A 13,315-nucleotide genomic window follows, 5' to 3' on the forward strand; every position below is an offset into this window, starting at 1 on the left:
AGAAAGAAGAGATTTGGAAAACTAGCAGTTGTACCAAAAGAGAAGCATGTGTATAGTTACAGACAGGAGGGGTGCTACTGTAGTTGCTGATGTCCTTAAAATGAAGCCAAGTGCAGAAAAACAGACATGAAGACCAAGGGAACAGAATAGAAGACACAGAGACATACCCACATAAATACGGTTATCTCATACTAGACAATGGTGCCGTAAACATACATTGGAGAAAAGAGTCTCTACAACAAATGGTGCTTGGAAAACTGGAAATCCATATGTAGCAGAATGAAACTGAACCCCTCTCTCTCACCCTGTACAAAACTCAACTCAAAGTGGCTAGAGGACCCAGGAATTAGACCAGAGACCCTGCGCCTAAGAGGCTCAACTCTCCATCATGTCAGTTTAGGAACAGATTTCCGCAATAAGACTCCTAAAGCACAAGAAGTAAAATCAAGAATCAATAAATGTGATGGCATCAAACTAAAAAAGTTCCTTCACAGCAAAGGAAACAACAAAAACATGAAGAGAGAGCCTACAGAAGGGGAGGAAATCTTTACCACTGTACCTCAGATACAGCATTAATCTCCAGGATAAATAAAGAACTCAAAAAACTTAACACCAAAACAACAAATAACCCAATCAATAAATGGGCTAAGGAACTGAAGGAACACATCACATAAGAAGAAATACAAATGGTCAAAAAGTGGGGGTGGGAATTCAAGATGGCAGAATAAAGGAGGTCGCTTTCCTGGCTGCTCTGTGGTATGAAACCAAGAAAGTAGACAGGCAGTTTCTCAACAAGGTGAGCAAACAAACAAACAAAAAAAACGGGGGTGGGGTATTGGAATTTAAAACTAGACATTCAAAGTAAATCAGGGACTCAGGAGGTTTGATACAGTAAAATAAGGAAGAAATCCCCAGCAACACAACTGCTACCACAGCCAGGTCAGAAGCACCAGCCAGAGAGGTCCCTCCACAAGCAAAGAGGAGGGATAAAGGAATGAAAGGAACCCACATTTTTAGGAGGCCTGAGGCGTGTCTGGGTAGTGTGTTTAGAGATCAAGGACATTGCCTGACTAAACTGAAAGGAACACTGCACAATATCTGTGTGTGGAGAAAGAAGACACCATCCCTCCAAGTGGCCTTCGGAGGACAACGGGAGGAAGCATTTGCAGCCATGACACATGAGCCAGCAGCTGAGGGAGCTGATTCCTGGTAAATCCGAGTTTTCCCAAAATACAGGCCCAGTAAACACACATGGCATGACACAGAGTGTGCTAAAGTGACCAGAAGAAAATCAAACATGGACAGAGGTTCACACAGGGGACAACTGGGCAGAAACCCACCTGGCTCTACCCTTCCCCTCCAATTCAGATGCTTACAGGACCAGCTGGGAGAGACATCCCTGGCGAGGAACTCGGAAGGGCAGGGGTGGAAGACATTGTGTTTGGAGACTAAACCTGAGACCAGGAAGCATGGGGTCTGCAGGTGATGTAGGGGACCAAGAACTAGTTCCTGCACCACCCAAGTGGAACCCCAGGGAGATTGCTGGATTACAGTCTTCCCGCAAGGACCAGCAATTACTGGGCCCTGCAGGTGCACTGATTTAAAATCTCCAGACCAATTAGCATTCAGTAAAGAGCCTGGAGCTGCCCAAACCCAAACCCTGCCTCCAAGAATTCCTCCTATGGGATTACCTCTCTTACTCCAACAATCCTGAGGGTGGAGCATCACACTCCAGTTGACCCTGCATAAAACTACTGAGAAGAGAAGCTGAGAATCTTGTGAACCCCAATGGAAACAATTCTTTAACTTTTCATCAAAACTTTTCTGTTTAATTGTGACCTTAGTGATACATAGACATTTATGCATACTCATATTTGTTTTTTTTTTTTCTCATTTCTAGCATTTTTTAAACCAGTTATTTTTTCATGGATCAGCTTTTTCGAGAACTAGGATATTTGATTAACATATGTTTGCTTTGTATTCTTTTATTTTTATTTTTAATTTTTTTTTAATTTTACGTTATATATATATTTTTTCTCATACCTGTTTCTCTTAATTCTCTTTCTCTCTTTTCTTCTGCTAATAGCCAATCTCTATTTTTACTTCCAACTTCTCTTGTCCTCCCTCATAATCATCACATCCTGTATCTCTTCTGTTCTCTTCCTGTCCACCATGTGAAATTGTGATGGGTTGATATATCTGACTCCATGAAAATGTTATAGGCCAGGCTGTTGGGCAATGACTAAACAGACTCCATTTTATCCTGAGACTCCCATGTCATGTAGGAAATACTTCTCCTGTGGGAACACCCTACCTCTGTACCCATCAACAGTTGCTTAGCATAACATGTTTGGCAACACAAAATGGCAATTCTTATATAATGCAAAATTGTTCTCTTTTGATTTTTATTTTTCTTACACCATGTACCATGTCAACGGCGTTGTCTAGATGTTAGTAACCATTCTTTAATTTGTATACCACTAAGATCATTTTGACCCACTTCCCCTTCTGCTTATGATTTTAGATCTCATGATGTTAGTTTATAGTTTTGAACCATAGCAACAAACACTTAAATGATTGATGTACTGACTTATAGAACCCCTGCAACCCTATGGTTGGGGTTGTTCTCCTAATAGCCATTTTGGGCATTGTGTGAGACAGTCAGCCAGCCCACTAATAAAGACTCTCAAATTGGACTTTCAGTGATGATTGGTCTATTCTTAAGTTGCACCCCACAACAAAATTGTAAACCCTTTTGCAAACTTCCTGTTTTTATTGTAGGCAATAACTGATCATATCATTTCTGTTTTTTATGATAATTAACATTGTAGAAGTCATAATAGGTACTATGTGGTTTAATGCTGTAAATTATTTGCATTGGTTGTTGTTATTATTTGTCTCCCCATAAACAGTGAGGTACTTGAAAACTTCAGGGACACTATAAGTTCACAGTGTAGAAACTCTACTACTTCAGATCCATACCGTTAGATAGACAAACACACAAACAACACGAAAGTAAAAGGCAACAAATGCCCCAAACAAACCAAGATTCTCCATTAACAGAATCCATTGACACCACAGTGGAGAAAATGTCAGAGGAGTTCAGAATGTACATAGTTAAATTGATCTGAAAGGTAAAGGATGATGTAAGAAGTAAAATCAGAGGGAAAATACAGGAAATAAAAGATCACTTCAATAAAGAGATAGAGATTCTAATTTAAAAAAAAAAAAACAGAAATCCTCAAAATGAAGGAATCAATAAACCGAATTCCAAATTCAATTGAAAGCATCACCAATAGACTATATCAATTGGAGGACATAGTTTTAGGCAATGAAGACAAAATACATAATCTTGAAAACAAAGTCAACCATGGAGAAAGATGTTAAGAGACAATGAACAGAACTTCCAAGAAATATGGGTATTATGTTTGGATATGAGGCATCCCCCAAAAGCTCACATGTGAGACAATGCAGGAGGTTCAGAGGAGAAATGATTGGATTGTAAGAGCCTTAACCCAATTGGTGAATTAATCCCTGATGGGACTGTAGTGGTAGGGTGTGGCTGGAGGAGATTGGAACTGGGTGTAGCTTTGGGGTATATATTTTGTATCTGGAGAGTAGAGACCCTCTCTCTCTCTGCTTCCTGATGATATGAGCTACTCTCTGCCACTCTTTTCCACCATGATGTTCTGCCTCACCTTGAGCCCCAAGGATTGAAGCCAGCCTTCTATGGACTAAGACCTCTGAAACCGTGAGCCCTCATATAAACCTTTCCTCCTCTATAATTGTGCTGGTCAGATCATTTAGTCACAGCAGCTCAATAGCTGACTAAAACAATGGGATAACCTGAAAAGACAAAATTTATGATTTATTGGGATAAACGAAAGCTCAGAGATACAAACAAAAGGAAAGCACAATCTTTTCAAGGAAATATGAGAAAAATTCCCAAACCTAAAGAATGAAATGGAAGAACAAATACAAGAGGTTTACCGAACTCCAAATATACAAAATTGCAACAGACCCATACCAGGCAATTATTATAAAAATGTTTAACATATTAAATAAGAATAGAATTTTAAAGGCTGCCAGAGAAAAGCAACAGATCACATTTAGAGGGAAACCAATTCAGAACTCAGCTGGTCTCTCAACCCAGATCCTCAAAGCTAGGAGGTCTTGGAATAATATATACCAAGCTCTGAAAGAAAATGGATGCCAGAGAATACTATACCCAGAAAAATTAAGCCTCAGAATTGATAATGAAATAAAAACCTTCCATGATAAACAAAAGTTGCACAACAAAGCAAACTCAATAAGATATTTAATAAAGAAGAAATAAAACATAAAGGTGAAAAACAGCAAAGGGAGGAAGTACACTAAAAGAATAGTGAATCTATGGGGAAACTAATTCAAATTAAAAGTCAAAAATGAATCAAAATGACAGGGAATAAAAATCATATCTCATTAATAATGTTGACTGTAAATGACCTAAACTCAGAAATCAAAAGACATAGACTGGCAGATTGGATTGAAAAACAAGACCCAACAATATACTATCTCCAAGAGACTCACCTCATACACAAAGACACCCATAGACTGAAGGTAAATGGATGGGAAAAACATCACTCACCACTCTAGGTATCCTTGAACAGATGAATAGATAAAGAAAATGTGGTACACAGTAGAATATTGCTCAGCAATAAAGAAGAATGAAATATAGCATTTGCTGATAGATAGATGGAACTAGAGACTATCATGCTAAGTGAAATAAGCCAGTCCCATAAAACCAAAGGCCAAATGTACTTTCTGATACATGGATACTAACCCACAACAAGGCAGAGTGGGGAGGGGAAGGATCAAAGTCCACTGGATTAGACAAAGGTGAATGAAGGGAAGGGAGGTGGAGAGGAGAATAGGAAAGACAACAGAATTTATCAGACATAACTTTCCTATGTTCAGATAGGGATACATAACCAGGGTAACTCCATATCATGTACAACCACAGGAATGGGATCCTAATTAGAATAAGTTATACTCTGTATAAAACATCAAAATACACTCTACTGTCATGCATATCTAAAAAGATGAAATAAAAAGATATATAGGGCTGGAGAGATAGCTCAGTTGGTAAGGTGCTTGCCTCGTAAGCACAAGGCCCTGGGTTCAATCCCCAGCACCGCAAAAAAAGAAAACAATAAAAAATAAAAAGATATATAGACTATCAAAAAAAAAAAAAAAGAAGTAGCAGTCAAGTGTTGCCAGGTTTGGTAAAAAATTGTTTTACACTGGAACAATAGCAACGATTTCTAGAGGGCCTCTCAGGAATTAGCATGGTCATGCCAATCACAGGCTCAGAGATTTGTAGACATATTGATTTCAAAGACTTTCCAGGGCAGAGTCTTTTGAGAAAAGAGTCATTGGGCTCCCTGCTTTCCCAGGACCACCTAGGGATCCACTGCCTTCAAGGTTGCAGCCGTGGTTCAAGAGGGCCATGGACAGCTCACTCTGGCAGCAATCCACACGGTGCTGGTTTTGCAAACATGTAAAATGCAACATTTATGGAATCATGGAGGCTTCCATGAAGATTTCAAAGAAAAGTCTGGGAGCCAGGAAGTGTGTTATAGGATAAGAGCTCCTTCAAGCCACCCCTACAGAGTGAGGCACAGAACTTTGAGAGCAAAGAACAAGCTTCACCAAGGATCCCAAGAAGACAAGAGATGTTGGCAGTGTGGAATGTTTGCTGAGGGAAGCTGCAGGCAGTGATCCAAGTCAGCCCAAGAGAGTGGCTACATGGGCTCTAACAAACAAACTGCAGGGGTGGGGCTTCCTGAACCCCCAGGAGACCACATCCCACCAGTGTGCCCAGATGCCAGACGTGGAGCTGTAGAATTTCACATTTGTCATGCAAGACTTCAGTCTTCCTTTGGTTTTCCTATTCCCGCCTTTTGGGATGGAAATGAATCATCCCATACCTCAGATGTAGTATCTTGGAAGTTTGTAATTCATGTTTTGATTTCAAACAGGAGCTGAGTTTACCTTCAGGCTTGAAGGGGACTTTGGTCTTAGACTTTTGAGAAATGCTTAAAGAGGTAAAACTTTAAGAAGACTCTTGGGGATGAACTGAAGGCATTTTTCATTGCGAAGTAAACACAGATTTTTGGAGGCCAGGGTACAATGCTACAGTTTGGAGTGTTTCCCCAAAGGCCCAAATGTGAAAGGCTTGTCCCCCAGTTCTTGGGAATAGAAAGTGGTAGAGACTTTAAGAGGTGGGGCCTACTGGGAGGTCTTCAGATTACTGAGAGACATGCCCTTCAAGGGGCTAGTGGGACTCCAGGCCCTTCTTCTCCCACTCTTTTTTGCTTCTGTATCAGGAGGTGAGTGGTTTGCTTCACATGCATTTCCATCATGATTTGTTGCCACAGGCCCCAAATCAACAGGGCCAACCAATCCTGGACTGCAACCTGCACAACTGTGGCCAAATATAAAACTTTTCTCTTTATAAACTGATTATCTCAGGTATTTGTTCTCACAACAGAAAGCTGCCCAAGACATACAACAGCCCTCCCTAGAAGGAATTCATGGAACATGCGTACAAATACCTCAAAACTCAGCATCTGATATCCTTCCTCCCTAAGACCTAAATTCTGTAGTCCATCCTTTCTCCCTCTCCACTATTAGAACTGTTTTCTGTAATTATTCTGTAAATATTTTTCCCTTTCAACATTATTCTTCTTAGTCTCTGTGTTCCTTAGTCATATTTTTATCCCTAGTACTAAACATAGGCTCAATAAATGTTGATCGAATCAATTAATCATTGGCAAAATCCAGAAAGAACGTTCTGGAGAGTAAGTTCAAGAGTAACTTACTTTTAGAAGAAATAGATAATCTAAGAGTTGACTAGGAGCAGTCAGGGTATAAACATTTTGCAAACACTGTCTCATTTAATCCTCATTAAAGCATAGTTCTCATTTGGAGAGGGGCAAACTTCAGCCAGAAAGTTCTGAGGCTTTTCTAGGTTGATACTGCATAATATTTGTTAGCACCATCACTTACTATTTGTGAAAACTTGGACAAGTTAGTTAACCTCTCCTCACGGAGCCCCGGTTTCCTCTCCTGTACAACGGGACCAAGAGTCTCCTGAGAGAGCGACAGTCAGTCAGCATTAAATGAGGTAATGCATGCAAAGTCCCAAATTCTCTCTGTGCCACATAGTGATCGCTCAACCAAAATGTACCAATTATTGCCTGACTCTAATCAGAGCTTTAAAAAATTTGGACTTTTTTTAAATAAAAAGAAGCCACAGGCCATATCATACTATTAATGCCACATTATAATAATGCACTTGATAAAGTATTAGACAAATGAATAGCTTATTACTAAAATAATGCATCATCTACAGAGTTCAAACCAGCAGAAAAAAAAAACCTTTAACTTTTTAACCCAAAACTATCAGTGACAACCACGAGGGCCGGCGATGGGGCTCAGTGATACGGCACTTGCCTAGCATGCAAAAGGCCCTGGCTTTGATCCCCAGCACCAAAAAAAAAGAAAAAAAATCATCAGTTAGATTGACTGTTAAGCAAAATATAAATTGTTCATTGAGTTTTTACTTTCTCAGAAAATGATTTTGAATAATTTTAAATGTAAAAAGGAAAGAGAGAGCATTATATTTACTAGTAATCAAACATGTTTCTAATCAGTTGATACCTTAACAAAATCTGGGACATACTATAGCATAATCTGACCTGAAAATAAACAATAATATGCTGTATACATCCTATTACCTAGACGAGGAGCTGACATGTGGGGACAGCGCACACCCCTCCACACTAAGGACAACCTCGTAGGATGGGTGCCTAGTTCAGACTCAGCCAGGAGATGAGTGAGGCAAGGCCAGCTAAACCCCGACCTGTGTCCTTCCGACTGCTTCCAGTTCCTATAACCACCATCATACCAGGATGGCCAGAAACGAAAAGAATGGAGGTGCTTTTTACATCTATATCCAAATAGAAAATCAACTTTAGGGTCAATCTAAAAATAATGAGGACATGGATAGTGGGAGTCTTAAATGTCAGTAAAATTCTTAATTATAATATCAGGTGATAAAAGACCTTGGAACACATTGGAGTGTATGTTAGAAGATTCAACCCACACATGTTCCCTCCTGTGCCCTCAAACGACTGCTGCAGAATCACCTGGGCTGTAGATCCTTCACTCCGGCAACGACTGCGCTCCAGCGGCGGTTGACCCCTGCCAGCTTGTCTTTCAGAAAGCTTCCATCTGCCGGGGGGAGTCTCTGCACAATCCCATCCCCAGTGCGGTTGAGTGCGGCCAGGCTGGGCTGGTGGCTGCTGATGCCCTCTTCAAGTTCCTGTAGCAGAGCACAAGCCAAAGTCAATTCCATGAGGCAGTTCAACTGTTCTGATGCCATGAACACACTCCAGTATTGTGGCATCAGTTCAAGTGTTCGAGAAACGAATTCCTGGAAGGGTGTTTTATGTTCATGAGAAAAGGCTTTTTAAAACACCTTAATTACATTTCAAGGAACACACTCAATGAAATCTATCTTGAAATCGAGCCCACCCTCAGGAATGTCATCAGGCAAAATAATGTGAAATAGGACAGCTTAATATCATAAAACAAATAACAGCTGTGTACTTCGAAGCAGCAGCATCAATCATGTTTGATTAAAATGAACTGCTCATCTTCTTCCAAACAACTGCTCAAATGCATCTCTTGAAAAAAAAAAAAATTTAACCTGCCATATACTCTTATGCTCTGCCATATATAAATAAACTTCAATGTGCATTTTGCTGAAACATTGCTTCACTGGTCTGCAAAGTTTTAAGTAACAAATTAAAGGGATATTTTAAATATTTTATTTTAAATATTTATCGTAACTCCAAAACTATAAAAATGCATTAACATGTTAAGGAGAAAAATAAAGCATTCTATTTAATTCCTCATGAACCTCCTACAGAAAATACATTTTAAAAATTTAATAAAAGAGGAAATATTTTAACAACTGTAAAATTGAAATTTCCTTTGCTCTCATTATTTTTAAAGATCTATTGTTATCAGAAATGATGTTGCTACTGGGTTATGTTTTCCCAGAACTGAATTAGACTTACATGAGCAGCTGTCCTGCTATAGATCAAGAAAAATTTAATTTTATGATAATTATCTATGATACAAAATGTGTAAGGACCAAAAACTGAGCTAAGGTACGCATATATTTTTCTGTCGATGGTATAGATTTGGGTACAAAATTTTACAAATGTCATCCTGAATAGAAAATTGCAAGAAAGGAAATAGTTTTTGCACAATCTTTTAAATGATACTGTTTTTCACATTAGCCACCAATAAGCAGTTTTATTTAAACTTCTTTAAAATCCTGATAGAAAACTACATATGATCAATTTTTTGGAAACCAGAAATGAGAACTGGAACACAAATTACAGATTATCTATATACTCCTGAAAAATCAATATACTTGGTTCCTACTTCTGAAATCTGTCTTCACAGCCACATGCTGAACACACAGGCCGCCTTGTGGCAGATGCCCCTCCTGGGGCAGAAGCGCTCACCTGCTGATGCACCCTGGCTTTGTCCAAGTCCAGGCTGCCATCTGGAGCACAGGTGTCCCCCAGTAATTCCTCAGCTTCCGTTATCCACTGCGTGAGGTCGTTCAGGTCACAGTGGAACTGCCTCCATTCTTCCACAGTCCTATCGAAATGACTAGTGGACAAGAAACAAAATAGAATAGGTTTCTGCTCTCTCCAGCACTGCCTGGAACCAATTACTCTTAAAAAAGAAATTCAAATATCATTTAAAATGAAAGCCCATAATTGAGTGAATTCACGGCTATTACACTAAGAGACCAATATTTTTTTAGTGGGTTGAGGTGAATAATTCCTTTTAGAGAAACAAGCATCACAACAAAAGCAAAGCAAAAAGCAAATACCAACCCTCCCACTACCCTCTCATACTCTCTTTCTCTCTCTCACACACATACACACACACACAGAGAGAAACCTACTAGGTAACTTTTTATATGCAAAGATTTAGCCTTCTCTGGCTTGCAAAACCAAAACTGACTAGCTGTAAACATGTTAAACCACCCAACATTACATACTTTACATGCAAATACCTTAAATTATAAAACATGATCAATTATTCTCTTAGAAACAAAATGTTGTTTTATTACCAGAACAATTAGTTCCAAGCTAGAACACAGTCCAGGAAGTCAAGACACTTTACAATTTTCAAAATTTCCAGGTATTCCATTATCTCTGTGTTATGAACTGAATTCACAAGTTAAAGTCCTAATCCTAAAGGTGGCACTTGAAGTTAAGGCTTTTAAGGAGGTGTTTAAGCAGAAATGGCAGGCCAGGTGGCTCATGCCTGTAATCCTAGAGATTTAGGAGGCTGAGGCAGGAGGATTGAAAATTCAAGGCCAGTCTGAGCAACTTAGCAAGACCTTATCTCAAAATACAAAATAAAATGGGTTGGGGATGTAGCTCAGCGGCAAAGTGCCCCAGGTGCAATCCCTAATACCATAACACATGCACTCGAGATGAAAGTAAGGGTGGGGCATAATCTAGACAGACTGGTATCCTTAAAAGAGAAAGAGAAGCCACAGAACTCTCTCATGAAAGCACAAAGAAAAAAGGCCTCCCCAGAAATTAAGTCACCTTCCCCTTCCACTCCAGCCTCCAAACTGTGAGCAAATGAATGGCTACTGTTTAAGCCACTCAATCCACACACCTTGGAATGGCAACCCAATCAGTCCAGTAAGACTTTCGTTAACTCCTAATTCTGAGTGGCCCATTTGCCTGAGGACAGCACAACATGGTGCCACACAGTCCAGATCAGGCAATGAGACTGAAGACTCTTGTGAGATCTGCTTAAACCTCATTTTCCTAGAGAAGAGATAAAGCAAAACTCCAGAGCTTACTGTATTTGAAATACACAAAAATAAGTAGAAAATGGAAAAGCTTTGTGGGATTGGCATCCTAAAGAATGTTTTCTTCTGTTTCTTTTGTTTGAAGTGGTAGAGCTGGTAGAGGTTTAAAAGAGATCCTCTGAGATTTTAATAACATTAATAAAATTGATATTTTATTTTATCTGTTGTATTTGTTCTTTTTAAATATACATGACAGTAGAGCGTATTTTGACATATTATACATACATGGAGGATAACTTATTCCAGTTAGGACCCCATTCTTGTGGTTGTGCATGATGCGGCGTTGTCCTGGTGGTGTATTCATATATGACCATAGGAAAGTGATGCCAGAGTCTCAATTTTCCCAAGTGGCCACTTCCCTAATCAAGCCATCATGATATGACAACCACCAACTGGTCCTCCAGCTTTCAGTCTTATCCTCCACCAAGTCACTATACTCAAACTGTCACCTCCTTGCTAAAATACTGTAGGGGTACCATATTGTTTTTAGAATAAAATAAAACTGACGAACAAGGTCCTTCTGATGGAGTCCCTGTAGTCCTTTCTGGTTACATCTCACTGCTAGGAGTTCTGCGTTTACCGGTTTATTTTCACCTCCTCAAAAGCATCACAGCCTCTCTTGTGCATGACCTTGGGTAATACTGTGTCTCCTCTAGTCCTTCTCCTGGCTGGTGTCACAGGTCCCTCCGTGTCCCTAACATGGCCCCCCTGGTGTTGCCCCTTCCAGAGCACTGTATGCTAACTTCCTGTTGCTTTTCCTATCATATTCTGTTGGACCCTGAGACAGAGACCATGTCTATGTGGAGCGTCAGCCTTATAATCCTTATAACTGCTTATGTGTGGCTGCACGAACCTTGCATTAAAACTCAAGGAACGGTCATCCAAAGGACAATGCAGGAAGACATGGATGGAGAGGGAGGCGTATGGGCCATGTCTTTCTCTCATGAAACAGAAGTCCAAAAACTTTTTTTGTATGATGCAGAAAGAATAATTGATGGAACTAAGAAGGAAAACTATTCCTGGTATGAGATGGAATTCCAAGTAAAAAATCAAAAGCAGCAAAGAAAATTTTAACCAAGCTGTGTAAAGTGAATCAAAATGGTGGAATGAGACAGACATCATTACCCTATGTACGTGTATGATTACACAAATGGTATGAATCTATATCATGCACAACTATGGAAATGAAAAGATATACCCCATTTGTGTACAATGAATCAAAATGCAGTCTGTAAAAATAAAAAAATAGAAGTAATTTTTAACAATATATAACAAATATCAGAAATTAGGATAAAATGTACTCTTAAAAAGCTTCTAAGCTTAAGATGGAAAGACTACACTCTGTTTACACAGCAGTGAAAGCCACCAAAGAACACAAAGAGGCTATGTATGTGAGAAGATATTCTTTTTTTTTTTTTTTTTTTTTGGCACATGGGTACCAGAGATTGAACTCAGGAGCACTCAACCACTGAGCCACATCCCCAGCCCTATTTTGTATTTTATTTAGAGACAGGGTCTCACTGAGTTGCTTAGTGCCTTGCTTTTGCTGAGGCTGGCTTTGAACTCTTGATCCTCCTATCTCAGCCTCCTGAGCAGCTGGGATTATAGGCGTGTGCCACCACACCTGGACAAGAAGACATTCTTGACAAAGAAGACACACAAGGATCCAGTGATCTGAGATAAGAAGGAAGACACACCTGGCCTACGGGAAGGAAATACATCAGGTAAAAGGGAGCTACGTTATTTGCCTTAGATGGTTCTAAAGTTACTTGTTTGGGAAATCACAACAACCAAAGCCACCAATCACTACAGAGTAGGCACAAGGGGGTTTTTAGAAAAGGACAATCGACTTTATTTTCATGGTATGTATCTTATTTTTACTACAGGCCAAGAACCAGCTTGAAAAGTATTAGAGAAAAAAACAGCTCAGAGACCTAGGATAGACAAATGGCCTTGGTGGGGGTTAAGGACTAAGAGCTGAAACTCTGCACAGGGCATGTGAATTGCTGTGGAGTTTAATTAAAGGAACACACAAGAAGCTCCCACTCATTGCTTGTAAAAATGAATATATAGGAATACAGAAAACAAACACCTCAGGATAGCTTCCCAAAGCAAGAAAAGAAAAACAAAATGAACATTAGGAATAAGAAGAATTGCCAGGCACAGTAGTGCATGCCTCTAATCCCAGCACCTCTGGAGGCTGAGGCAGGATCACAAGTTCAAAGCCAGCCTCAGCAACTTAGTGAGACCCTGTCTCTAAACAAAATATTAAGAAAAGGGAAAAGGGGCTGGGGTTGTTGCTCAGTGGTTAAGCGCACCTGGGTTTAATCCTCAGTACCAAAAATTTAAAAA

General features: G+C 39.6%; 1 protein-coding gene across 7 annotated transcripts in view; it reads right to left on the reverse strand.

Moving 5' to 3' along the window:
* The window catches only part of Utrn (utrophin), a 517,740-nt gene that overhangs the window by 284,624 nt on the left and 219,801 nt on the right, over positions 1-13,315 (reverse strand). For all 7 annotated transcript variants that reach the window (XM_047558901.1, XM_047558897.1, XM_047558902.1 and 4 more), the window contains 2 exons: positions 9,585-9,735; positions 8,193-8,368 (listed from right to left, as the gene is read on the reverse strand). In XM_047558901.1, coding sequence (XP_047414857.1) covers positions 8,193-8,368; positions 9,585-9,735 — 327 coding nt within the window. The remainder of the gene's footprint in view (positions 1-8,192; positions 8,369-9,584; positions 9,736-13,315) is intronic.

Source organism: Sciurus carolinensis, chromosome 7, assembly GCF_902686445.1.
Source record: "Sciurus carolinensis chromosome 7, mSciCar1.2, whole genome shotgun sequence".
Taxonomy (NCBI): domain Eukaryota; kingdom Metazoa; phylum Chordata; class Mammalia; order Rodentia; family Sciuridae; genus Sciurus; species Sciurus carolinensis.